Source organism: Oncorhynchus mykiss, chromosome 20, assembly GCF_057628025.1.
Source record: "Oncorhynchus mykiss isolate SJ-2025 chromosome 20, ASM5762802v1, whole genome shotgun sequence".
NCBI classification, from domain to species: Eukaryota; Metazoa; Chordata; class Actinopteri; order Salmoniformes; family Salmonidae; genus Oncorhynchus; species Oncorhynchus mykiss.
The window spans coordinates 49216205-49244129 of record NC_143041.1 but is presented as its reverse complement, the minus strand read 5'-3'; the positions used below and the strand labels follow the sequence as shown (position 1 = coordinate 49244129).

The window sequence follows — 27925 nt, the reverse complement described above, 5'->3', positions numbered from 1 at the left end:
TGGCTACCTAGCAAGCCAAGGGATAAGGGGCACGTCCATAGACAAAGAACGGAAAGACTGAACGACTGGGTCGCGTCTCTGGCAACCGAACCAATAGAACGTAGCAACCGAACTGATAGAACGTGGCTCTCCAGAAAGTGGAGAGCCACACTTATGCAGCTCCACTACACAATACATTAAAAAAAGCCGCGTTCAACAGGATTACCAACACAGTGACGAGCTTCTATGGCAGACCAATCCAAACTCCTCTCTCAGCATGTCCAGCCCACTCATTATCTCAACCAATCATGGCTAGTGGGAAGGTTGCTACCTTTATCTGTGGCTTGACCAACAAGGCTTGTAATTTCGTATTCATATTTACAGATGGCATACAAGTTTGTTATTAAGGCACATGAAAGTTTACTTGAAATGCCCCCCAAAAATATGCATCTTGACCAAAACATTTTTTTACGTACAAACGGCTCTCCTGTGAAATCGTGACTTGCGACATACGCCTAGTTTCCTGAATCGGGTCACATATGCTGTATCTTGCCCTAACATTGGAGGGAGTGTCAAACCAGGAAACAAGTCCCAGAAGTGCCAGAGGAGCACTTTCAAACAACATCTATTTCAACATAAAGGACAACTGTTGTCCATTGAGAGGATTAAAGCTAGTCATTAGGAGTTTTTTGTTGTTGTCTTATGAAGTCATACATTATGGACAACTAACCTAAGCGCTACATATCTTAGGGAATAAATATGAGGGAATAGGGAATATTTTAGGGAATAAAGATGAGGGAATAGGGAATATCTTAGGGAATAAATATGATATCTATTTCATTTTGTGGGTCACAAAGCAATGCACAATATTAATGAGACATTTAGGAAACAGTTTCATGTTTTATTAATTTAATTACATTACTATACTGATCAACAAAATGTATTAAACAGAACATTAATTACATTACTATACTGATCAACAAAATGTATTAAACAAAACATTAACTACATTACTGGATTGATCAACATAATATTTAACAAACATTGATACTCCCCCAAAACAAAAACCTAAAAACATTAATAACATTACTGTACTAAATCAACTAAATATTTATTCAACTAAACATTAACAACATTTATTAAACAAAACATGAATTACATGACTATCAACAACATATGACAACAGATGGTAAATATAGTAACATCTATTTCCCACTAAGGGGTTTTGCTTACCTGTAATTGAAAAAAAAGACATGAAAAAGACTACTAGGAAACGAGGTAACACTTCATTCGTTTCCCCAGCCTACAGTAAGGGGTGAAACGACTGTGTGACCTGGGCTGCAAACTCAGAATGTTCTTCTTGCACTTCCCACATTGTCCACTACGGGAAAGTAGAACATCGGCTGCACCCTTCCCACCTCTTGACTGGCTTCTAATGCCACTACTGGTAAGTTATGAGAAGAATATAACATAGTCCTTACACTATTTTGAATATTAAATTGAAAATACCTACACCAAAATCAGATATAACATTGAAGTGAGGTCCTTTAAAAACGAGGCCATTTTCTCAGTCTTTTATGATACAGACCATGACACCCACCAATTTCCTATGAATAACTGGGAGTTCAATCTTGGTGGGGGACAATAAAGTACAGCATATATCTCAGCTCTTCCACTCATTCCATTCTATGGAGACAAAGGATGCCAGGAGAAAAGGTTAAGGTGAGTCCATGTGTTCAAGTACATCAAGTAAGACTCAAATAAACCCCTTAAAGGGATAGTTCACCCAAATCTCGAAAATACATATTGGTTTCTTAATATCGGGATATTGACCTGTGTTGGTTTTGGGCCACAAATGCTAAACAGTTTGCAGGTAAGGCCAGGTAGCAAAACCAAAGCACGGATTGCTGTCTTAGCTTTGTCCATAGACTGCTTACAGGGTAAGGAAGCAGAGTAAGGAAACCAATATGTAATTATATAATTTGGGTGAACTGTCCCTTTAACCCCTTCAATAAATAACATTGGTTCATCAAGCAAGACTCAAATGCACCTCTCCCCCCTCCACGTCACGCACACACGCACACACAAGACAGCTGGGAATGGGACCCTTAACATGTCATTGAGGGACACGGTCTGGTATGTTCAGATCTAGAAGCTAATTACAGAGGCTCAAGGTTGAAGCTAGGCACAGGTGTGAAGTTGTAAGAGTCAAAAGGGCTCCAAGAGTTTACAGAAGAAAATACAAGGCATTAACCCCTTGCACACACAGGTCTCGAAGGAGGTCCCTTTCTTTCCAGCTATGTGACAACCTTGTAGACAGCTTCACACTTTCACTGTCTCGAAGGAGATCACTTTCTTTCCAGCTATGTGACAACCTTGTAGACAGCTTCACACTTTCACTGTCTCGAAGGAGGTCACTTTCTTTCCAGCTATGTGACAACCTTGTAGACAGCTTCACACTTTCACTGTCTCGAAGGAGATCACTTTCTTTCCAGCTATGTCAACCACCACATGACAACCTTGTAGACAGCTTCACACTTTCACTGGTGTCTTCCCACAGCCGCCGGTGTCTCAGACAAAATTAGTACGTTTAACATGCACACTAATAATTCGATATTAAACCGATTTATGGCAGTAGGGACGTTCATGACCACAGTAAACACCTGAATCGGTGTTCCAGCGGCGTGTTTGATCTGAGCATGTGCAGCGAGGGAAATGAATTAGGAAAGACTTTAATTATGCATCTTAGACATAGTTTTCACAAACACACTTTATACGTCCAAACTAGGGCTTCTCAAAAGAAAATCTACTTGTAATTTTGATTCAGCATTTATCCGAGTGCCATCATGACTTCAGATGTGTCCATGTAAACAGCATTATTAGGGAAATCGTTCTTCTTGCAAAGCATGTAAACGTTTAAAACAAACTATTATATTAATCTATCCACAATGATTGCATTATTTTGTGCATATAAAATCATACTCAATTGAGACCCCTAGTTGTTTTCTTCTGAAAGGTCCCTTGCCTGGGACCTTGTGGCACACTGGTCAAAAAGTTTGTTACTCACCTGATATTGTATCGACCACCAGATAATGTAATAACTTAGGACATTATCCAGGAAACAGTTACATATCAGTTCGACCGTTGTATTAAATTAACTGGCTTTTTATGACATTATCCAGTGTTTTATTACATTATAAAATAATACGTTATTAAATTATTCAGTTATAGGATAATGTTGACGTTGGCCCAATTAAATGCATAAATTAAATTAAAATTATCTTAATGTCCAGATTAATGAATGTCCTGTCTGTCTGACTCCCTGCCTGTCTGTCTGACTCCCAGCCTGTCTGTCTGACTCCCAGCCTGTCTGCCTGTCTCCTGCTTTTCTCTCACTCTTTACCCTTTGTACTGTGTGAAACTACACAATGTCTTGCGGGAACCTGCACAATGTTATTACAATACATTATTTCTATACAGTATTTTGATATATTGTTCATCAAAGACACCATCCAGAAAGTTATTCTGGACTGCACTAATTTGGGAAGGCCTGTTCTTGGAGAGAGATGGAAGGAGATGGACCATACTCATTTACATGCATACTTTGCGGTTCTTATCCTTGCTGGTGTTTTCAGATCCAATGGGGAATCACAGAATCCATGTGGGATGCAGAAAGTGGAAGAGAAATTTCCCATGCAACAATGTCTCTGGAAAACTTCCACATTATTTCCATGATTATCAGCTTCGATAACAGAGACAACAGAACAGCTCGGAGGAATGAGAGACAAGCTAGCTACAATCAGGTCAGTGCAGAGAGACAAGCTAGCTGCTATCAGGTCAGTGCAGCGAGACCAGCTAGCTGCTATCAGGTCAGTGCAGAGAGACAAGCTAGCTGCTATCAGGTCAGTGCAGAGAGACCAGCTAGCTGCTATCAGGTCAGTGTGGGACAAGTGGGTGGACTGCCTTCCCCTGTCTTACAACCCTGGGCCCAACGTTACTGTGCAGCTTATGCCATTTAGGGGCTGCTGCCCCTTCAGACAATACATACCGTCTAAACACGAAAAATATGGAATCAAGATCTGGGCTCCCTGTGATGTTGCTTCATCATATGCATGGAAATTGCAAGTGTATACAGGGAAGCCAGATAGAGGAGCCCCTGAGAAGAACCAAGGGATGTGGGTTGCCCTGGACATGACACAGAGACTCTGGCCACAACATCACATTCAATAACTTCTTTACTATTACAAGTTGGGACAGGAGCTCCTCAAGAGGAAGGTTGACGATGGTAGGAACAGTATGAACTGTTTCGGTTAGTTATTTCACGTGTTTATTGTTTTGTTTCAGTGTTCTCTTGTTTTAATAAAGAGCATGAACACGTACCACGCTGTGCATAGGTCCTCCTTACTACTCCTCCTCGTCAGAGGATTCGCGTTTATCGTTGAAGGAATGAGCGTTACACTGAGGCCTGTACTCTGGAGCGGGATCGATTTGGAGGTGGAGGGTCCGTCATGGTCTGGGGCCGTGTGTCACAGCATTATCGGACTGAGCTTGTTGTCATTGCAGGCAACCTTAACACTGAGCGTTACAGGGAAGACATCCTCCTCCCTCATGTGGTACCCTTCCTGCAGGCTCATCCTGACACGACCCTCCAGCATGACAACGCCACCAGCCATACTGCTCGTTCTGTGTGTGATTTCCTGCAAGACAGGAATGTCAGTGTTCTGCCATAGCCAGCGAAGAGCCCGGATCTCAATCCCATTGAGCATGTCTGGGACCTGTTGAATCGGAGGGTGAGGGCTAGGGCCATTCCCCCCAGAACTGTCTGGGAACTTGCAGGTGCCTTGGTGGAAGAGTGGGGTAACATCTCACAGCAAGAGCGGGCAAATCTGGTGCAGTCCATGAGGAGGAGATGCACTGCAGTACTTAATGCAGCTGGTGGCCACACCAGATATTGACTGTTACTGTTGCTTTTGATTTTGACCCCCTCCTCCCTTTGTTCAGGGACACACTATTCAATTTCTGTTAGTCACATGTCTGTGGAACTTGTTCAGTTTGTCTCAGTTGTTGAATCTTGTTATGTTCATACAAATATTTATTTACACATGTTAAGTTTCCTCAAAATAAGCACAGTTGACAGTGAGAATAGGATTATTTTTTAGCTGAGTTTATATGAGTGAGTGAGGTGTTAGTAAAATGTCTGAACTAAGTGTTTTCATCATTCTAAATTCCAGCCGGTAGCAATATATTGTCTATATTAACCATGAATACTGTATACTGTCTATACTAACCATGTATGCTGTCTATGTTGCTTGTAATTTATATAAGTCATTAGTATTAAGTATTTTTATGTAAATTGGTATGGCTGTATAGTTTTAAAAACCCAATCATGTTGTGGGTCCATCAGATCCATCAGAACATTGGGTGAATAACAAAAACATGAACACGACACAAGGGTTAAGGAAGGTGACAAGTGTTCTTTCATATATGGCCAAGATGTATTTATGTGAGACCTTTGCAAACAGGCCGCAGCTATTACAATGTCAGATGGTGAGGCCCAGACAGTGAAGCGCATTGAAGTGCCTCAGTTGGAATCCAAGAACAATTTCACAGGTTTATCTTTGTCCTCAAGGATAAAGGGAAGGGACAAAGACACGTAAACAAGATGGGGCCTCGGGTTATACTTACAGTAGCTGTTACTCTGTGACAATGGAAAGAACAGTGACCTCGGTGAACACAGGAGTACAGCTGCAGTTGTCTTGACATATTCTGAAATGTCCTATTGTCAACATGAAACCATATCATAGTGACAGCGCAAATTAGGAGGGTCCTTCTTGAATTGTGGTGGTAATGCTGTGCCTGGACTTTAGCACCATGTTAAAACACTTTAAAATGTAAAAATAATGACAATACTGTTATTTAATAAGAAAACAAATTAATAAGTAATTTATACTTGGGGCAGCAGGTAGCCTAGCGGTTAGAGTGGAGGGCCGGCAGGTAGCCTAGTGGTTAGAGTGGAGGGACGGCAGGTAGCCTAGTGGTTAGAGTGGAGGGCCAATAACCGAGAGGTTGCTGGATTGAATCCCCGAGCTGACAAGGTCTTCTTCCCCTGAACAAGGCAGTTAACCCACTGTTCCCTGTTAGGCTGTCAATTTAAATAAGAATTTGTTCTTAAATTACTTGCTTGGTTAAATAAATAAATACAATTATACTGCAAAAACTACTGGGGGCAGATTGGCTTATCCCAATGCTGATGTGTAGATATGTAGTGACACGATTTGAGTAGATACTTATTTAATTAATTAAACAAAAGCATAATGTTTACAGAAAATATACAGAGAAAAAAAATCAACAATTCCTACAAAATAGTTTAAATAATTTGTGTCATGTCATTGGTGTTACATTGTGTCAGTGGTGTTACATTGTGTTACATTGTGTCAGTGGTGTTACATTGTGTTACATTGTGTTACATTGTGTCAGTGGTGTTACATTGTGTTACATTGTGTCAGTGGTGTTACATTGTGTTACATTGTGTTACATTGTGTCAGTGGTGTTACATTGTGTTACATTGTGTTACATTGTGTCAGTGGTGTTACATTGTGTTACATTGTGTCAGTGGTGTTACATTGTGTTACATTGTGTTACATTGTGTCAGTGGTGTTACATTGTGTCAGTGGTGTTACATTGTGTTACATTGTGTCAGTGGTGTTACATTGTGTTACATTGTGTTACATTGTGTCAGTGGTGTTACATTGTGTCAGTGGTGTTACATTGTGTTACATTGTGTCAGTGGTGTTACATTGTGTCAGTGGTGTTACAGCACAGGTTATTGGTGTTTTGGAGGGGCCACATTCTATGTTGCACAATACAACTTTACACATACTGTACCTGATTAAGATCAAATACATTTTCTGGTGGCTAAAAAATCTAATAGTTCACATAATTTCAGTTTGTGACAAAAGCAATTCTAGTGTTGAGAATCATTGTACCATCGAAACCACTGTGAAACATCTTTTCCGTAACCAAAAATATAGTGTTTTTCAGCTGTTTGAAGCTGGTGTACAAAACTGAACGTAAAAGATGCAAATACAAAACTTAAGAACTCGAAATAGCGGAGATAGAACAGATCTACCACTTATTAGACTTGCTTTCAATGAGAATGACAACTCTATAACAGATATTTCTATGTGAATTTGGTCGGGTCGACCAAAAAGCTACCTACTGCAGCTTTAAACTAGAGATGCCTTCCGCATCTGGCGAGCAACAGGGAGACATCCCGAAAACTGCGCCCCCCCCCCAAAAAAAAAGTTGTGCCCCCCCCCCCATTAAACATGTCAAAGAACAAAAAACTATTTCCTAAGCATTTTTATAAATCTCCTCAAATTTAGCACAGACACTTCAAAACCGTATTCCTTACTATTTATGATTTGACTGTCTTTTTCCCATTTATGAATGTGTTATTCAATGCGTTTCTATGTGCTATAGTAGTAAAGGCTAAATTCAATATTTGATCAAATACATTTTTTATCATTATACCTACAGGGGTCCTAAAATTAGAACTCAAATAGCTAAATGATCCATGGTATGAACATTAGGAGTGCTTTATTTAAAAGCACGATTACATGATACAAATGAACATGAGATTGTCATTCTGTCCTTGCTCAAACATGCATCATACATGGTGTGAGACTGACCTGCGGAGGAGGGTGCTAATTGTCATCATGAAGCCATAAACAAAGGGTTACGCACCCTGGGGGGTTTTGTCCCCTCCTCTGCCCTCATTGATAGCCTGCCTTCTACACACACACCTCTACTTCCAAATACAGATCTTTTAAAATAATCAGAGTGACTTTTTCATCGGCCCATCTCCATATAGGGCTGAACAACAGCCTTTATAAAGGGGGATGCCGGTCTGGAGAGAAACAGACCAGGGAGACACAAAGCACAGGACTGTCATCCTACAGGTAAGCACGTAGAGGCCGTCTGCTGAGGAACATAATGATTAAAGGACCTAACAACGATGATTCCCACAGCATCACAAGGCACCAATCAGCAAATACATAGCTGGTCAGGTGATTGATGCTGGTCTTTGTATTTGTCTATTTCATTCTCAGCAGAGATCCTTTCTACCAAACCAAGAGGTCTGACCAACAACAGGTAAGGAACGTAAACTTCTACACTAAGGTTGACTAAGGCACAGGCCTACAAATATATATTTAAAGTCACGCCATGCATTTTCTTTGTTGTAAAATAGATTTTATAGTTTCCTTAATTAACTGTATCTGCAATGAATTGAAGAGCACGTGTTGAGGATCGAAGACAGCAGTCTCTCTAGCTTGAGATCAACTTGATATTCAGGTCAGGTCAGTCTCTCTAGCTTGAGATCAACTTGATATTAAGGTCAGGTCAGTCTCTCTAGCTTGAGATCAACTTGATATTAAGGTCAGGTCAGTCTCTCTAGCTTGAGATCAACTTGATATTAAGGTCAGGTCAGTCTCTCTAACTTGAGATCAACTTGATATTCAGGTCAGGTCAGTCTCTCTAGCTTGAGATCAACTTGATATTCAGGTCAGGTCAGTCTCTCTAGCTTGAGATCAACTTGATATTAAGGTCAGGTCAGTCTCTCTAGCTTGAGATCAACTTGATATTCAGGTCAGGTCAGTCTCTCTAGCTTGAGATCAACTTGATATTCAGGTCAGGTCAGTCTCTCTAGCTTGAGATCAACTTGATATTCAGGTCAGGTCAGTCTCTCTAGCTTGAGATCAACTTGATATTCAGGTCAGGTCAGTCTCTCTAGCTTGAGATCAACTTGATATTCAAGTCAGGTCAGTCTCTCTAGCTTGAGATCAACTTGATATTCAAGTCAGGTCAGTCTCTCTATCTTGTAATCAACTTGATATTCAGGTCAGGTCAGTCTCTCTAGCTTGTAATCAACTTGATATTAAGGTCAGGTCAGTCTCTCTAGCTTGAGATCAACTTGATATTCAAGTCAGGTCAGTCTCTCTAGCTTGAGATCAACTTGATATTAAGGTCAGGTCGGTCTCTCTATCTTGTAGTCAACTTGATATTCAGGTCAGGTCAGTCTCTCTATCTTGTAATCAACTTGATATTCAGGTCAGGTCAGTCTCTCTAGCTTGAGATCAGCGTGTATTTCAACCAGAACACCAATTGAGAATCCTAGCCAAGAGTAACATTTTATTGAAGCCATACAAATATTATTATGACACGATAATTAAGCATTATAAGACTTGTCATAAGTGACTATGAACTGCCTATAATATGGAAGTATTGTTGCGAACAGCGGGGCAGGGAAGGGACCCGGGGCGCTGGGGAGAAAAGTCAAACACATCGCACTGATAGGGTTAACTCACTTAGGGGGAATTGTAACATGGCTCACATTAGTGAGGCTCGTTACACATCCCTCTCCAAACAGGAAAGAAGCATCCCAGTGCTTCGACCACTTCTAGCCCCCCTCACACGGCTGTCTGCGCGTTCCCTCATGACCACCATTCCACTTCTAACACCAATGTTGACTTACTTGGTGAGAATTGTAACTTGGCTCGTATTAGCAAGATTTATTTATTAGATTGGATGCAGTATTCTATTACAAGAAGCTGGAGTTATTATCAGTCATGTAGAACCTATTGTAAATTGTCATATAGAAAGACAACATATATGTTGATTTCTGAAACATTATAAGGACTCCTACGTATAACAGTAATGACAATACATTATAACTGTATAACCCATTAACACAAAATAAACCATGTCAGAATCTCATTCAAATGGAATTTGCTTATACAATATTAACTATTACCTAATGATTCTAAGACTGAAGGTCAAATCCCTGGAAAGTAAATAAACTGTCTTCTTTAGCATGTACTCCACATAACCACGTATTCAGTGTGAAACAAAACAAACATAAAACTGCAAATCAATTCAGAATAAATATGATTTTAAAACTATCCTAAAAAAAAAAAAAAAACTAATTTATTTTACCATCTAAGTTGACCGAGAACACATTCTCATTTACAGCAACGACCTGAGGATTAGTTACAGGGGAGAGGAAGGGGGATGAATGAGCCAATTGTAAACTGGTGATGATTAGGTGGTCATGATGGTCAGATTGAGAATTTAGCCAGGACACCAGGGTTAACACCCCTACTCTTACAATAAGTGCCATGGAATCTTTAGTGACCACTGACGGTCAGGACACCCCGTTTAACATCCCATCTGAAAGACAGCACTCTACACAGGGAAATGTAACCAATCACTGCCCTGGGGCATTGGGAAATTATTTTTTAGACCAGAGGAAAGGGTGCCTCCTACTGGCCCTCCAACACCACTTCCAGCAGCATCTGGTCTCCCATCCAGGGACTGACCAGAACCAACCCTGCTTAGCTTCAGAAGCAAGCCAGCACTGGGATGCAGGGTGGTAATGCTGCTGGCCTTACTACTACTAATGTCAGAATGGGATATCAGAATGGGATATCTTGAATGAAACTGTGGATGGGTGTAGATATCGTCTGTTCCTCCCTGTACAGATTTCAGGATGGGGGACATGGTTATGGAGGAATTCGGGGCAGCAGCTCCCTTTCTGCGTAAACCAGACAAGGAGAGGATGGAATGCCAGACTAGACCCTTTGACATAAAAAGGGAGTGCTATGTGCCTGACCCTGAGGTTGAGTACGTCAAGGGCACAATCACCACCAGAGATGGGGACAAAATCACAGTTAACACGGAGTTCGGGAAGGTGAATGTTTTAATAAAAAGCTTTTAACGTGGCTAGACAACAGGAACAATATGTCGTCTATATAATGATTCATCGTCTTTTTCCTTTACTGATATTAAATAGAATACCGCTGTACTTTGAAAATGAAATGAAAAACAAACTGTGGAAATGTAATTTACTCTCCTTTCAGACTGTTGTCGTGAAGGAGATTGACTGCCACCCCCAGAACCCGCCAAAGTTTGATAAAATTGAGGACATGGCGATGTTCACCTTCTTGCACGAGCCCGCTGTGCTGTTTAACCTCAAAGAGCGTTACGCAGCCTGGATGATCTACGTAAGTAATGACCCGCCTGCTCTCCATTATATCAAAACATGGATTCAAATGAATATAACTTCAATCTGCACCTTTCTCGCGTCTTCCACAGACCTACTCAGGGCTGTTCTGTGTCACTGTCAACCCCTACAAGTGGCTGCCGGTGTACGATCAGTCTGTTGTCAATGCTTACAGAGGCAAGAAGAGGACTGAAGCTCCTCCTCATGTATTCTCCGTCTCTGACAACGCCTACCAGTACATGCTATCAGGTAAAATGCAACTGTTTTTAAAACATCAAACTATTATTTGGTAAAGTGCTATTTACTGATAATTCCTTTTCTTTCAACAGACAGGGAAAACCAGTCTGTCCTCATCACGTAAGTACCTCAACCAAAGGTTTTTATCAATTATGAGGCTATTTCCAATTAGGAGAAATGTTGCAACATCCACATTTGTATTTCCATTCCCAGTGGAGAATCCGGTGCTGGAAAGACTGTGAACACCAAGAGAGTCATCCAGTACTTCGCCAGCATTGCTGCTGTTGCTGGGAAGAAAAGTGCAGCTGAAGAAAAAAAGGTCAACAGGATGTCCATCCTAAATGAAACACGCTTCCTGGCTGCATGAGCATGTTGAACAAATTCATTGAGCGGCAGGGTAGCCTAATGGTTAGAGCATTGGACTAGAAACCGGAAGGTTGCAAGTTCAAACCCCCAGAGCTGACAAGGTTCTGCCCCTGAACAACTAGGCTGTCATTGAACATAAGAATTTGTTCTTAACTGATTTGCCTAGTTAAATAAAGGTAAAATGAGATATGCATGACAGAAATATAATATGGATGTTGGTTTTGTAGGGGACCCTGGAGGATCAAATCATCCAGGCCAATCCTGCACTGGAGGCGTTTGGTAATGCCAAGACCATCAGGAATGACAACTCCTCCCGATTCGTACGTTTTTCCCTCTTCCCTTTTGAGAACACGTCTTTATTATCAAATCCTACCACCATATTGTCGGGTGCATATGCACCCATTCATTAATATGTTGGTAAAACCTTACAGGGGAAATTCATCCGAATTCATTTTGGAGTCACTGGGAAACTCTCCTCTGCTGACATTGAGACTTGTAAGTAAAAGTTCAATTTGATCAGGTTTGAACAAATCTCTTTTGACAACAGAGTCATACAATACACATTCACTTTTTCATGCATATCAGATCTTCTGGAGAAGTCACGTGTCACTTTCCAGCTCAAGGCTGAGAGAGACTACCACATCTTCTACCAGATTCTGTCCCAAAAGAAACCAGAACTGCTAGGTGAGTAATAGACCACTCAATTAGGTACTGAATACTATATCAGTGCCTCTCAATAACAGGTCGACCGATTATGATTTTTAAACGCCGATACCGATTATTGGAGGACCCCCAAAAAAAGCCGATACCGATTAATCGGCCAATTTTTATATATATATATTTGTAATAATGACAATTACAACAATACTGAATGAAAACTATTATTTAAACTTAATATAATACATCAATAAAATAAATGTAGTCTAAAATAAATAATGAAACATGATCAATTTGGTTTAAATAATGCAAAAACAAAGTGTTGGAGAAGAAAGTAAAAGTGCAATATGTGCCATGTAAGAAAGCTAACGTTTAAGTTCCTTGCTCAGAACATGAGAACATATGAAAGCTGGTGGTTCCTTTTAACATGGGTCTTCAATGTACCCAGGTAAGAAGTTTTAGGTTGTAGTTATTATAGGAATTATAGGACTGTTTCTCTCTATGCCATTTGTATTTCACATACTTTTGACTATTGGATGTTCTTACAGGCTCTATAGTATTGCCAGCCTAATCTCGGGAGTTGATAGGCTTGAAGTCATAAAAGGTGCAATGCTTGTAGCACAGAGCTTCAAGAGCTGCTGGCAAGTGTAAGAAAGTGCTGTTTGAATGAATGCTTACGAGCCTGCTGCTGCCTACCACCGCTCAGTCAGACTTCTCTATCAAATATCAAATCATAGACTTAATTATAATATAATAACACACAGAAAGACGAGCCTTGGGTCAATAATATGGTCAGATCCAGAAACCATCATCTCGAAAACAAGACGTTTATTCTTTCAGTGAAATACGGAACCGTTTGGTATTTTATCTAACGGGTGGCATCCCTAAGTCTAAATATTGCTGTTACATTGCACAACCTTCAATGATATGTCATATTTATGTACAATTCTGGAAAATTAATTTGTTAGGAAGAAATGGTCTTCACACAGTTCGCAACGAGCCAGGCGGCCCAAGCTGCTGCATATACCCTGACTCTGTTGCACAGAACTCAAGAGAAGTGACACAATTTCCAAGTTAAAATAAATTCATGTTAGCAGGCAATATTAACTAAACATGCAGGTTTAAAAATATATACTTGTGTATTGATTTTAAGAATGACGTTGATGTTTATGGTTAGGTACACATTGGTGCAACAACAGTGCTTTTTTCGCAAATGCGCTTGTTAAATCACCTGTTTGGCGAAGTAGGCTGTGATTCGATGATAAATGAACAGGCACCGCTTCGATTATATGCAATGCAGGACAAGCTATATAAACTAGTAATATCATCAACCATGTGTAGTTAACTAGTGATTATGTTAAGATTGATTATTTTTTTATAAGATACGTTTAATGCTAGCTAGCACCTTACCTTGGCTCCTTGCTGCACTCGTGTAACAGGTAGTCAGCCTGCCACGCAATCTCCTCGTGGAGTGCAATGTAATCGGCCATAATCGGTGTCCAAAAATGCAGATTACCGATTGTCGTGAAAACTTGAAATCGGCCCTAATTAATCGGCCATTCCGATTAATCGGTCGACCTCTACTCTCAACCTCAGGTCTGTGGACCTGCACCAGTCCTTGGGATGTTACTGTTGTCAGTAAATTAGCTGCCACAGTTACAAAAAAAAGATTGAGAAACAATGCATAATAAACAGTACCATAAACACATTCAACTGTGCTGTTGAAATCTTTTCAGAGATGCTCCTCATCACCAGCAATCCCTATGACTACGCCTTCATCTCCCAAGGAGAGATTAAAGTAACTTCCATTGATGATTCTGATGAGCTAATGGCTACTGATGTAAGTCAATTTTCATGACAATTTACATGTATCTCTCCTTGCTCATCTGTCCAACTTTCTATCCAATGCAAAAATGTTATTTTATTCTGAACTAGGATGCCTTTAATGTGCTGGGCTTCTCTCAAGAAGAGATTAATGGCATTTACAAGCTGACTGGGGCCATAATGCACTACGGCAACATGAAGTTTAAGAACAAGCAGAGGGAGGAGCAAGCAGAATCTGATGGCACTGAGGGTGAGGAAATAAAACCTCTCACTTTAATATATAGGATCTTTGAAAAATCTAACGGTCAGAATGCCTCCTCCTACAACCATAAAACCTTTCCTTTCCAGATGTTGACAAAGTCGCGTATCTGATGTGCCTGAACTCTGCGGACCTAGTCAAGGGGCTGTGTCACCCAAGGGTCAAAGTAGGAAATGAATGGGTCACCAAAGGTCAGAGTGTCGACCAGGTGAGTCTAAAAAAACGTTGTACATTTCCAGAAGCTAATAATTGTGAAAACTTCTGTTTAGAGTTGCTAATATTTTAATGAGTGATTCCCCCATTGAGCAGGATGTTAAGTCCAAGACAAGGCCTAATCTGTGTCTGGGAAACTGTCTCTATTTGTTCATGTTGAACCTATGTTTTAGTAATTCATTTTCTCTCTATATTTTATAGGTGTACTACTCTATTGGTGCACTGTCAAAGAAAATTTACGAGAACATGTTCCTCTGGATGGTGATAAGAATCAACCTTACGCTGGACACCAAGAACGCTCGGCAGCATTACATTGGTGTGCTGGACATTGCAGGCTTTGAGATCTTTGATGTGAGTGTTTGATGTAGGCTATATTTCCTAAAAATAACCAATCATGGGCCTCCCAAGTGGCACAGCGGTCACTACAGCCACTGGTTCGAACCCAGGCTGTGTCACAACTGTCCACGATCGGGAGTCCCATAGCGCGGCGCACAATTGGCCCAGTGTTCGTCCGGGTTACGGGAGGGTTTGGCCGGGTGGACTTTACTTGGCTCGTTGCACTTTAGCGACTCCTTGTGTCAGGCCAGGCGCCTGCAGGTTGACTTCTATCGTCAGTTGATTAGTGTTTCCTCTGGCACATTGGTGCTTCTGGGTCAAGCAGGCGGGCGGGTGTTAAGGAGAATGGTTTTGGAGGATCATGTTTCGGAGAATGCACGACTCGACCGTCACCTCTCCCAAACCCCCTCGGGGAATTGCAGCGATGAGACAAGATCGTAATTGAATCGCAATTGAATATCACAAAATTGGGGAGAAAATGGGGGTAAAATACAACAACAACAACAAAAAGAACACATCATAAAATGATATTATATATTATTATATTATATAATTATATATCTAAAACATTACAGCTGACAAAATGAAGTAACTGTGAACTTCTATTCCAGTTCAACACCTTTGAGCAGCTGTGCATCAACTTCACTAATGAGAAGCTGCAGCAGTTCTTCAACCACCACATGTTCGTGCTGGAGCAGGAAGAGTATAAGAAAGAGGGCATCGTCTGGGAGTTCATTGACTTCGGCATGGACTTGGCTGCCTGCATTGACCTCATTGAAAGGGTTGGTGTCTTCAGTTTTGTAGTAGTTTATATGAAGTGTCCTGAGTTATCTTTGAGATTTCAAACATTTAACGGGAGTACTTTTTAAAATGAGCATTACAAGGGAAATCTTCATAGACAAATGATTCTGATATTTAATCACTATGATTTTCCCTTAGTACTAATTGATTTTCACTCCTTCCACCAGCCCATGGGTATCATGTCCATCCTTGAAGAGGAGTGCATGTTCCCCAAGGCCAGTGATTCTACATTCAAGGCTAAGCTGTATGACACACATCTGGGCAAAAATGCATGTTTCCAGAAGCCCAAGATTGTTAAGGGAAGACCGGAAGCCCATTTCTCCCTGGTTCACTATGCTGGCACTGTTGACTACAACATCGGTAACTGGCTGGTGAAGAACAAGGACCCGCTGAATGAGACTGTGGTCGGACTGTTCCAGAAGTCAAGTCTTAAGTTCTTGTCCAATCTCTTTGCAAGCTATGCTGGTGCAGAAGGAGGTACTATATGTTTATATCTGCAAAGACTACAAACCACTAAAGTAAATAACATTTGGCATGATAGAACAGAGGAGCGACAAGTAGCCTAGCGGTTAGAGTGTTGGGGCAGTTAACGAAAGAGGAGCGACAAGTAGCCTAGCGGTTAGAGTGTTGGGGCAGTTAACGAAAGAGGAGCGACAAGTAGCCTAGCGGTTAGAGTGTTGGGGCAGTTAACAAAAGGTTAAATGTTTGAATACCTGAACCGACATGGAGTAAGGCACTTAAAACTAATTTACTCCAAAACATTTCACTGCACCTATCCGGTGTATGTGACAATAACAACATGTATAATCTAATTGTTCTGTGGTTATCAGTTGAATACCATAACAACATGTATAATCTAATTGTTCTGTGGTTATCAGGTGAAGACAATAACAACATGTATAATCTAATTGTTCTGTGGTTATCAGGTGAAGACAAAGCGGCTGGAGGAAAGAAGAAGAAAGGCTCTTCCTTCCAGACGGTGTCTGCACTGCACAGGGTAGATCTGACATCAACATGAATCTAGCTTTTCACATAGCACCATATTACATTACATTTGAGATGTCAGTATGTTGTGGATTGGCATGTTAGCACTTAATGCCGTTGTGACTCGTGAGGTACTCTTGAGACTCATTCACTGATGGAGAATTCTACATTTGTCATGCTCACAGGAGAACTTGGGTAAACTCATGACCAACCTGAGGTCTACTCACCCTCACTTTGTGCGTTGCCTCATCCCCAACGAGACCAAGACTCCTGGGGCCATGGAGAATCCTCTGGTCATGCACCAGCTACGCTGCAACGGTGTGCTGGAAGGCATCAGGATCTGCAGAAAGGGCTTCCCCAACAGGATCCTGTACGCTGACTTCAAACAAAGGTAAATAAGAAAATAAGGTTATATATTTTCTTTCTAACAGGAAAGGAGGGCCTTTTGAGTCTCTTTGACAATTTAAGTAGAAATTGTTTTAAGCCTGTTATATTAAATGAAGTGCCCTTTAATATAGTCCACACGGAAAATGTAATAAATCAGATTTGCTAAAGTACAGAATTCCTTAAGCTGTGCATCCTACGCGACCTCTCGGGAAGATTTTAACCCACTTAATAGCAACATTAATCCGAGTTTTCACCATAATTGTAAAACCCTAGTTTGTTGCTTTGATATCTGAAGAGTATAATTTATTTAATGTGATTAGTGATTCATAAAAAAATGTAATAATCATAAATATCCCTAATGTGAAGGTCAACCCTGTTACATGAACCGAACTGAAACTGTTCCTTAAAAATGAGAAGAAACAACATGGACATCCAATAGTGTAAAAGGAGATGAGCTGGTTCTACTCTTTTTGCTCATTTTCTGATGTTTTGTGGTGGAAAACGGAGTGGGTGGAGCACAACATGTCAACACTGTTAGCCATAGATAGACAGGCTAGAAATGTCCATTTCCTTGTGAAGATTGCATTCAATTGCCCTTCCCTGTTGCACACAATAAGCTTCCATTCCCCCCTTACAAGGCGAATTATGGATGATTGAAGATTAAGTCGTCAACCCTATCACTTTATTTAGTAGTACTTATGATAGTCTTTTTTTTACCTTTTGAGATGGGAAAACATGGTTTTGTTAAGATGAACATGTGCTGTTTATGAAAGAATGTTAAAAATAAGTGAAATAAAATGTAAAGCACCAGTCAAAAGTTTGGACATACCTACTCATTCAAGTTATTTTTATTTTTTTACTATTTTCTACATTGTAGAATAATAGTGAAGACACAAAAACTATGAAATAACACATATGGAATCATGTAGTAACCAAAAATGTGTTAAACAATATATTTTAAATTCTTCAAAGTAGCCACGCTTTGCCTTGATGACAGCTTTGTACACTCTTGGAATTCTCTCAACCAACTTCATGAGGAATGCTTTTCCATTTTCTTGGCTGCTTTTTCTTCACTCTGAGGTCCAACTCATCCCAAACCATGAGATCAGGTGATTGCGGAGGCCTGGACATCTGATGCAGCACTCCATCACTCTCCTTGATCAAATAGCCCTTACACAGTCTGGAGGTGTGTTGGGTCATTGTCCTGTTGAAAGACAAATGATAGTCCCACTAAGCCCAAACCAGATGGGATGGTGTATCACTTCAGAATGCTGTGGTAGCCATGCTGGTTAAGTGTGCCTTGAATTCCAAATAAATCTCTGAGTTTCACCAGCAAAGCACCCCCACACCACCTCCTCCATGCTTCACGGTGGGAACCACACATGCAGAGATCATCCGTTCACCTACTCTGCGTCTCACAAAGACACAGCGGTTGGAACCAAAAATCTCAAATTTGGACTCATCAGACCAAAGGGCAGATTTCCATCTGTCTAATATCCATTGTGTTTCTTGGCCCAAGCAAGTTTCTTCTTATTGGTGTCCTTTAGTAGTGGTTTCTTTGCAGCAATTCGACCATGAAGGCCTGATTCATGCAGTCTCTTCTGAACAGTTGATGTTCAGATGTGTCTGTTACTTGAACTCAGTGAAGCATTTATTTGGGCTGCAATCTGAGGTGCAGTTAACTCTAATGCACGTATCCTCTGCAGCAGAGGTAACTCTGGGTCTTCCTTTCCTGTTGCGGTCCTCATGAGAGCCAGTTAACTCTAATGAACGTATCCTCTGCAGCAGAGGTAACTCTGGGTCTTCCATTCCTGTGGCGGTCCTCATGAGAGCCAGTTTCATCATAGCGCTTGATGGTTTTTGTGACTGCACATGAAGAAACTTTCAAAGTTCTTGAAAGTTTCTAGATTGACTTACCTTCAAGTCTTAAAGTAATGATAGACTGTCGTTTCTCTTTGCTTATTTGAGCTGTTCTTGCCATAATATGGACTTGGTCTTTTACCAAATAGGGCTATCTTCTGTATACCACCCCTACCTTATCACAACACAATTGAATGGTGCAAATACATTTAAATGGAAAGAAATTCCACAAATTAACTTTTAACAAGGCACACATGTTAATTGAAATGCATTCCAGGTGACTATCTCATGAAGCTGGTTGAGAGAATACCAAGAGTGTGCAAAGCTGTCATCAAGACAAAGGGTGGCTACTTTGAAGAATCTAAAATATATTTTGATTTGTTTAACACTTTTTTTTGGTTACTACCTTATTCCATATGTGTTATTTTATAGTTTTGATGTCTTCACTATTATTCTACAATGTAGAAAATATAAAAAATAAAGAAAAACCCTGGAATGAGTAGGTGTGTCAAACTTTTGACTTGTACTGAATATTGAAGACAATTGTTTGGTGATTTTCATTCAGATACCGCATCCTCAATCCAAATGCTATCCCTGAGGGTCAGTTCATTGACAACGTGAAGGCGGCGGAAAAACTGCTGGGCTCTCTGGACATTGACCACACCCAGTACAGATTAGGACACACGAAGGTACGTTCTCTAAATAGACGGAAGGCAATATGGCCTGTTGGATCGGGAGGGAAAGATAGGACCAACTAAAGGGTCCTAGCAACATATTGCCATTACACCACTATCACCAAAACCAGGCCAAACTGAGCAATACCCATAGAGTTGTACTAGAGAACTGATGCAATGGCCACTTCTATGATAGAATGATCAGCGCCATTGAGGACAATCTATTTTAAAGAGGTCAACTTCCATGAGTGTATTATTGGAAGTTCGTAAATAAACTGAAAAGGTTCATACTAGCACCTACTAAGCTGGAGTGCACAATCTAGAAGTATTAAAGCAACATGGTTGGTGATTTACCGCCACCTGCTGTTACTGAATGCTAAGGAATATAATTAATTGGCTGACCCCTCCTGCTGATCTGAATGGAATTATGTGATCTGTAAAATCATTGATGTGTACTGCATATATACACACCTCTCTCTCTCTCTCTCTCTCTGTCTCTCTGTCTCTCTCTCTATCTCTATCTGTCTCTTTATTAGGTGTTCTTCAAGGCTGGTCTCCTGGGTACCCTTGAGGAGATGAGAGATGACCGTCTCGCTCTCATCATCACCGGCATGCAGGCCCGATCACGTGGTCTACTTGCCAGAATTGAGTTCCAGAAAATTGTTGACCGCAGGTTGGAAAAAACAATGGATATAACTTCTGCAAACAATATGGTGGAGGTGGAAAAGGGTGTATAACAAGCCACTTCTGTTCCATTTCACAGGGACGCCTTGCTTGTGATCCAATGGAACATTCGTGCCTTCATGGGCGTCAAGAATTGGCCCTGGATGAAGATGTTCTTTAAGATCAAACCTCTGCTGGTTTCAGCAGAGACTGAGAAAGAGATGGCCAACATGAAGGAAGAATTCCTGAAGCTTAAAGAGCTTTTTGCTAAAACGGACGCCCGTAGAAAGGAGCTGGAAGAGAAGATGGTCTCCCTTCTCCAAGAGAAGAATGACCTGCAAATGGCAGTCCTGTCTGTGAGTAAAAGACACATTGCTAAACTACTTTGATTTAACTTTAACGGCACTGGTCCCTTTTGTTGCATGGGCATCCTTTGTAAAAAGAAAATGGCCTTTCGAGTTCTTAGCGTGACTGAGGCACAATCCCAAACCAGCCTTAACTCCTTTGAAGGTTCATTGTTGCCACACTTGCTGGAAAAACTCAAGAGCGGAGTAGGATAATAATAATAATCAATAAACCCGATCAACTACAGGACACGTTCGTGACTTCCAGAGCGGAGTAGGATATCAATAAACCCGATCAACTACAGGACACGTTTGTGACTTCAATGATGCAATTTAAGGGAAAAAGTACAATAATGAAAATGTATTCTATAAATTCTTTCAAGATATAACAAGATACAAGATTAACCAAATCTAAACCTTAATAACAGTTAAACATTTAATTTTGTTACATGTTTCACACTTTGAAAATAAGACACAAACAAATACAGGCGTCATATCATTAGGCGAGACATTCCATTATTTCATATGAAATTGGGCCAAGTCCAAACATATTCCGATGCATGTTGGGATGGCGCTTTGCCCCGGAGCCTACGGAGGTGCTGGTCAAAGTGGCTATCGGAGGGCCCCCTTGATCATTTTCACTCCCTCAGCTTGGTGAATATGGAGGAGACACTTGTGAATGTGCAAATCGAGGGCTTACTACGGGAAGGGACTGGTTTGGGATTCAGAAAGAGAAAAAAACAAGAGAGGGATGAGACATGATTTGATAAATCGATATGTCATACAATTAATTAATACAGAATATTTTACAAACCAACCAAATTTCTGAAATTGGACAGGATTTGATGTATACTTACAATATATTGACACGTTGACAGTCAGAAGACACTCTAGGTGACGCTGAAGAGAGATGTGAGGGGCTGATCAAGAATAAGATCCAGCTCGAGGCCAAAGCCAAAGAGCTGACCGAGAGGCTGGAGGATGAGGAGGAGATGAATTCAGAGCTGACTGCTAAGAAGAGGAAGCTGGAGGATGAGTGCTCAGAACTCAAGAAGGACATTGATGATCTGGAGCTCACTCTGGCTAAAGTGGAGAAGGAGAAGCACGCCACAGAGAACAAGGTCAAAGTTTCTCTTTATTCTTGGGTTGTTAAAACTCCAAAATAATTTGGTCTGGATGATGATAAGTGTAATGACACAAGTGTTTCTTTAGGTTAAAAACCTGACTGAGGAGATGGCAGCTCTGGACGAAATCATTGCCAAGCTGACCAAGGAGAAGAAGGCTCTGCAGGAGGCTCATCAGCAAACGTTGGATGACCTGCAGAGTGAGGAGGACAAAGTCAACACGCTGACCAAGGCCAAAGCCAAGCTGGAACAGCAAGTTGATGACGTGAGTATCGAATTAGTATTGATAAAAATTACAACATATTTAGTCATATCCTAACAAAATAGGCTACAGTAAATGGTTTACTCCTAATATTGTTTAATACATCCTTTAATCAGCTTGAAGGATCTCTGGAGCAAGAGAAGAAGGTGAGGATGGACCTTGAGAGAGCCAAGAGAAAGCTGGAGGGAGATTTGAAGTTGACCCAGGAGAGCCTAATGGACCTGGAGAACGACAAGCAGCAGATGGAGGAGAGGATGAAGAAGTAAGATCACAAATCAATTCAACTGTTTACAAACTCATTTTATTTTATAGCAGAAAGGACCACAACTCCCCAAAAAATAATTGAAATATTTAAAATAAAACTTTTTTTTTTTACTCATCAGGAAGGACTTTGAGATGAGCCAACTCAGCAGCAAGATTGAGGATGAGCAGGCAATGAGTGCTCAGCTTCAGAAGAAACTGAAGGAGTTACAGGTATTTCAATATTATTGTTGAGAATATACTCTTTCTGTTACACTTGATTATGTTCTGCTTTTACCAGAAAAGTTGAATTCCGACCATTTCAGGCCCGCATTGAGGAGCTGGAGGAAGAGCTGGAGGCTGAGAGAGCTGCCCGTGCCAAGGTGGAGAAACAGAGGGCAGACTTGGCCAGAGAGCTGGAAGAGATCAGCGAGAGGCTGGAGGAGGCTGGAGGAGCCACTGCTTCCCAGATTGAGATGAACAAGAAGAGGGAGGCTGAGTTCCAGAAGGTGCGTAGAGACCTTGAAGAGGCTACCCTGCAGCACGAGGCTACAGCTGCCACTCTGAGGAAGAAAAATGCCGACAGTGTAGCTGACCTGGGAGAGCAGATAGACAACCTTCAGAGAGTGAAGCAGAAGCTGGAGAAGGAGAAGAGTGAGCTCAGGCTGGAGCTGGATGACGTGGTCTCCAACATGGAGCAGATTGTCAAGACTAAGGTCAGTGGATTAATCATTATGAAATACAAGCATTTTATGAGATCAGATAGATATCGCAAATGGCACTGCACATGTCCTTAGTTTCAGAGAAATGATCTATGATGGTTTTGCTGCATTATACATATATATATTTTAAACACATTTTCAGACAAACTTGGAGAAAATGTGCCGCACTCTGGAGGACCAGATGAGTGAATACAGGACGAAAGCTGAAGAAGGACAGCGATCCATCAATGATTTCACCATGCAGAAAGCAAAGCTTCAAACTGAGAACGGTACAACAACTTAACATGAACATTCACACAAACCGCTACAATGAATAGCCACATCCACAATAAGAGACTAATTGAAATAATAAAAAAATCGATGAAAACAGGTGAACTTGCCAGACAACTGGAGGAGAAGGACTCTCTGGTCTCCCAACTGACCAGGGGTAAGCAGTCCAACGTTCAGCAGATTGAAGACCTCAAGAGACAACTGGAGGAGGAAGTCAAGGTATTTATGCAATAAATGTAGAATCTGCTATCCAACTACTTTCATCCTGCGGCATAACTCCATATTCTTTTTTTTACATTTATTTTCCAAGGCAAAGAACGCACTCGCCCATGCAGTGCAGTCTGCTCGCCATGACTCAGACCTGCTGAGGGAGCAGTATGAGGAGGAGCAGGAGGCCAAGGCTGAGCTGCAGCGTGGCATGTCCAAGGCCAACGCTGAGGTGGCTCAGTGGAGAACCAAGTATGAAACTGATGCCATCCAGAAGACCGAGGAGCTTGAAGAGGCAAAGTAAGGATGTTTTCTTACTTTCAAGGCTATTCAACCTTGGCTGAATGAGCGATGCACAACAGTATATGATGAAAGATACATGAATTACCTGATATATATATATAGAGAGAGAAATAAAGTCAGATGTTCTGAAATGAGCTTCCCATCCATGTCAATCCAGGAAGAAGCTGGCTCAGCGTCTGCAGGATGCAGAGGAAGCTGTGGAAGCTGTTAACGCTAAATGCTCCTCCTTGGAGAAGACTAAACACAGACTCCAGAATGAGATTGAAGATCTCATGGTGGATGTGGAGAGATCCAATGCAGCTGCTGCCGCTCTGGACAAGAAGCAGAGGAACTTCGACAAGGTATTATTATGGGACACTTTTATTACAATACATGATCATTTTTTATTTATTTTTTATTTCACCTTTATTTAACCAGGTAGGCTAGTTGAGAACACCTTTATTTAACCAGGTAGGCTAGTTGAGAACACCTTTATTTAACCAGGTAGGCTAGTTGAGAACACCTTTATTTAACCAGGTAGGCTAGTTGAGAACACCTTTATTTAACCAGGTAGGCTAGTTGAGAACACCTTTATTTAACCAGGTAGGCCAGTTGAGAACACCTTTATTTAACCAGGTAGGCTAGTTGAGAACACCTTTATTTAACCAGGTAGGCTAGTTGAGAACACCTTTATTTAACCAGGTAGGCCAGTTGAGAACACCTTTATTTAACCAGGTAGGCCAGTTGAGAACACCTTTATTTAACCAGGTAGGCCAGTTGAGAACACCTTTATTTAACCAGGTAGGCTAGTTGAGAACACCTTTATTTAACCAGGTAGGCTAGTTGAGAACACCTTTATTTAACCAGGTAGGCCAGTTGAGAACACCTTTATTTAACCAGGTAGGCTAGTTGAGAACGCCTTTATTTCACCAGGTAGGCCAGTTGAGAACACCTTTATTTAACCAGGTAGGCTAGTTGAGAACACCTTTATTTAACCAGGTAGGCTAGTTGAGAACACCTTTATTTAACCAGGTAGGCCAGTTGAGAACACCTTTATTTAACCAGGTAGGCTAGTTGAGAACACCTTTATTTAACCAGGTAGGCTAGTTGAGAACACCTTTATTTAACCAGGTAGGCCAGTTGAGAACACCTTTATTTAACCAGGTAGGCTAGTTGAGAACACCTTTATTTAACCAGGTAGGCTAGTTGAGAACAAGTTCCCTTTATTTAACCAGGTAGGCTAGTTGAGAACACCTTTATTTAACCAGGTAGGCTAGTTGAGAACACCTTTATTTAACCAGGTAGGCTAGTTGAGAACACCTTTATTTAACCAGGTAGGCTAGTTGAGAACACCTTTATTTAACCAGGTAGGCCAGTTGAGAACACCTTTATTTAACCAGGTAGGCTAGTTGAGAACACCTTTATTTAACCAGGTAGGCTAGTTGAGAACACCTTTATTTAACCAGGTAGGCCAGTTGAGAACACCTTTATTTAACCAGGTAGGCCAGTTGAGAACACCTTTATTTAACCAGGTAGGCCAGTTGAGAACACCTTTATTTAACCAGGTAGGCTAGTTGAGAACACCTTTATTTAACCAGGTAGGCTAGTTGAGAACACCTTTATTTAACCAGGTAGGCCAGTTGAGAACACCTTTATTTAACCAGGTAGGCCAGTTGAGAACACCTTTATTTAACCAGGTAGGCTAGTTGAGAACACCTTTATTTAACCAGGTAGGCTAGTTGAGAACACCTTTATTTAACCAGGTAGGCTAGTTGAGAACACCTTTATTTAACCAGGTAGGCTAGTTGAGAACACCTTTATTTAACCAGGTAGGCCAGTTGAGAACACCTTTATTTAACCAGGTAGGCTAGTTGAGAACACCTTTATTTAACCAGGTAGGCTAGTTGAGAACAAGTTCTCATTTACAACTGCGACCTGGCCAAGATAAAGCGTAGCAATTCGACACAAACAACAACACAGAGTTACACATGGAATAAACAAAACATACAGTCAATAATACAGTAGAACTAAAGAAAACAAAAAGTCTATATACAATGAGTGCAAATGAGGTAAGTTAAGGAAATAAATAGGCCATGGTGGCGAAGTAATTACAATATAGCAATTAAACACTGGAATGGTAGATGTGCAGAAGATGAATGTGCAGGTAGAGATACTGGGGTGCAAAGGAGCCAAATAAATAAATAAATAAATACCAGTATGGGGATGAGGTAGGTAGATGGGCTGTTTACAGATGGGCTATATACAGGTGCAGTAATCTGTGAGCTGCTCTGACAGCTGGTGCTTAAAGCTAGTGAGGGAGATATGGGTCTCCAGTCTCCGGCTATGTACAGGTGCAGATAATCATATGCTGTTTATTCAAACCATTTACCTGTGTGATTCTACAAGGTCCTGGCTGAATGGAAGCAGAAGTTTGAGGAGTCTCAGACTGAGCTGGAGAGCTCCCAGAAAGAGGCCAGATCTCTCAGCACTGAGCTCTTCAAACTCAAGAACTCTTATGAGGAGTCTCTGGATCATCTGGAGACCATGAAGAGAGAGAACAAGAACCTACAAGGTCAGAGCATCAGTATTATTGGCATTTCAGACAATCATTTCAATATTATTACAGAGATTTGTTATCACAAGATACTGATGTACATTTTTCTTTTTCTCCCCCACACAGAGGAAATTTCTGATCTGACTGAGCAACTTGGTGAGGGAGGAAAAAGCATCCATGAGCTGGAGAAGGTCCGTAAACAGCTGGAGCAGGAGAAGGCTGAGATACAGACTGCACTAGAGGAAGCTGAGGTGAGACTGGAAGATATGTACTGGTAGGGATAGACACCATTTACTGAGGCTAAAATACTAGAATATTTGACATACAGTACAATGTGTGTTGTTGTTCCCATAGGGCTCCCTCGAGCACGAGGAGGGCAAGATCCTGAGAGCACAGCTGGAGTACAACCAGGTCAAAGCTGACATTGAGCGCAAACTGGTGGAGAAGGATGAGGAGATGGAGATGAATAAGAGGAACCAGCAGAGAGTGGTGGATACCCTGCAGAGCTCCCTGGAGTCAGAGACTCGCAGCAGGAATGAAGCTCTCAGGCTGAAGAAGAAGATGGAGGGAGATCTCAATGAGATGGAGATCCAGCTTAGCCAGGCTAACAGACAGGCAGGAGAGGCCCAGAAGCAACTTAAGGGTCTTCATGCCCATCTGAAGGTAACACTTCCACAGCATTTAATCCAGAGTTGGGGTCAATTCCAATTTAATTAGAAATTACAATTCAATTCTTGAATTTAGGTTTAATTAAATTCTTGAATTTAGGTTTAATAAAAATTTTGAATTTAGTTTGAATTAAATTCAAATTTCACGGCCAAGTTATGGAATAATAGGACTGTTTGAATTGGAATTGAATTGAAAATCATATTTGTGTAAGAGGGCGGCAGGTAGCCTAGTGGTTAGAGCGTTGGACTAGTAACCGAAAGTTTGCTAAATCAAATCCCTGAGCTGACAAGATACAAATCTGTTGTTCTGCCCCTGAACAAGGCAGTTAACCCACTGTTCCTAGACCAGTTAACCCACTGTTCCCAGGCCATCATTATAAATAATAATTTGTTCTTAACTGACTTGCCTAGTTAAATAAAGGTAAAACACATATAATTGTTTGGGATAATTGGGAATTACATTCTTGGAATTGAATTATCTCTGATTTTAAAGACTAACCTTGAATTTTAATTGAATTAAATTTACATTAGAATTGAATTAGTTGAATTGACCGCAATCCTGATTTAATCTTAAACACAATACCTACTACATTTTTATTATAAAGATGAAGCCAAAAAACAGATCTGGGGTCATTTGGGGGACCTCTTTCTGACAAAACCAAAATTCTCTCCACAGGATTCTCAACTGCAGCTGGATGATGCTCTACGTGGTGGTGATGACCTGAAGGAGAACATTGCCATTGTGGAGAGACGTAATAACCTGATGCAGGCTGAACTGGATGAGCTGAGAGCCATGGTGGAGCAGACTGAGAGAGGCCGCAAACTGGCCGAGCAGGAACTGCTGGATGTTAGTGAGAGAGTTCAGCTGTTGCACTCTCAGGTAAGGCATTGATAGACAACAGTAGATAGCCTTACTAAATATACACAACTTGAAAATGTTGAAGATAATA

General features: G+C 41.0%; 1 protein-coding gene across 7 annotated transcripts in view; it reads left to right on the top strand.

The window, feature by feature from the left end:
* The window catches only part of LOC110499515 (myosin-7), a 31679-nt gene that overhangs the window by 924 nt on the left and 2830 nt on the right, over nucleotides 1-27925 (top strand). Inside the window, exons 2-37 of one of the 7 annotated variants that reach the window (XM_090213196.1) lie at nucleotides 1282-1426; nucleotides 1551-1701; nucleotides 7853-7940; nucleotides 8094-8133; nucleotides 10521-10729; nucleotides 10899-11042; nucleotides 11134-11290; nucleotides 11371-11398; nucleotides 11492-11597; nucleotides 11872-11964; nucleotides 12076-12139; nucleotides 12230-12328; nucleotides 14038-14141; nucleotides 14237-14375; nucleotides 14474-14592; nucleotides 14799-14948; nucleotides 15545-15715; nucleotides 15902-16211; nucleotides 16661-16731; nucleotides 16904-17109; nucleotides 19531-19654; nucleotides 20176-20312; nucleotides 20403-20658; nucleotides 21525-21767; nucleotides 21859-22035; nucleotides 22149-22294; nucleotides 22416-22506; nucleotides 22599-22988; nucleotides 23137-23263; nucleotides 23365-23483; nucleotides 23575-23771; nucleotides 23932-24115; nucleotides 26160-26325; nucleotides 26434-26558; nucleotides 26662-26970; nucleotides 27652-27855. In XM_090213196.1, coding sequence (XP_090069322.1) covers nucleotides 10529-10729; nucleotides 10899-11042; nucleotides 11134-11290; nucleotides 11371-11398; nucleotides 11492-11597; nucleotides 11872-11964; nucleotides 12076-12139; nucleotides 12230-12328; nucleotides 14038-14141; nucleotides 14237-14375; nucleotides 14474-14592; nucleotides 14799-14948; nucleotides 15545-15715; nucleotides 15902-16211; nucleotides 16661-16731; nucleotides 16904-17109; nucleotides 19531-19654; nucleotides 20176-20312; nucleotides 20403-20658; nucleotides 21525-21767; nucleotides 21859-22035; nucleotides 22149-22294; nucleotides 22416-22506; nucleotides 22599-22988; nucleotides 23137-23263; nucleotides 23365-23483; nucleotides 23575-23771; nucleotides 23932-24115; nucleotides 26160-26325; nucleotides 26434-26558; nucleotides 26662-26970; nucleotides 27652-27855 — 5157 coding nt within the window. In that variant the 5' untranslated portion in view covers nucleotides 1282-1426; nucleotides 1551-1701; nucleotides 7853-7940; nucleotides 8094-8133; nucleotides 10521-10528. Of the gene's footprint in view, nucleotides 1-1281; nucleotides 1427-1550; nucleotides 1702-7852; nucleotides 7941-8090; nucleotides 8134-10520; nucleotides 10730-10898; nucleotides 11043-11133; nucleotides 11291-11370; nucleotides 11399-11491; nucleotides 11598-11871; nucleotides 11965-12075; nucleotides 12140-12229; nucleotides 12329-14037; nucleotides 14142-14236; nucleotides 14376-14473; nucleotides 14593-14798; nucleotides 14949-15544; nucleotides 15716-15901; nucleotides 16212-16660; nucleotides 16732-16903; nucleotides 17110-19530; nucleotides 19655-20175; nucleotides 20313-20402; nucleotides 20659-21524; nucleotides 21768-21858; nucleotides 22036-22148; nucleotides 22295-22415; nucleotides 22507-22598; nucleotides 22989-23136; nucleotides 23264-23364; nucleotides 23484-23574; nucleotides 23772-23931; nucleotides 24116-26159; nucleotides 26326-26433; nucleotides 26559-26661; nucleotides 26971-27651; nucleotides 27856-27925 lie in introns of all 7 variants that reach the window. The other 6 variants (XM_090213193.1, XM_090213198.1, XM_090213195.1 and 3 more) reach the window with 6 other exon arrangements.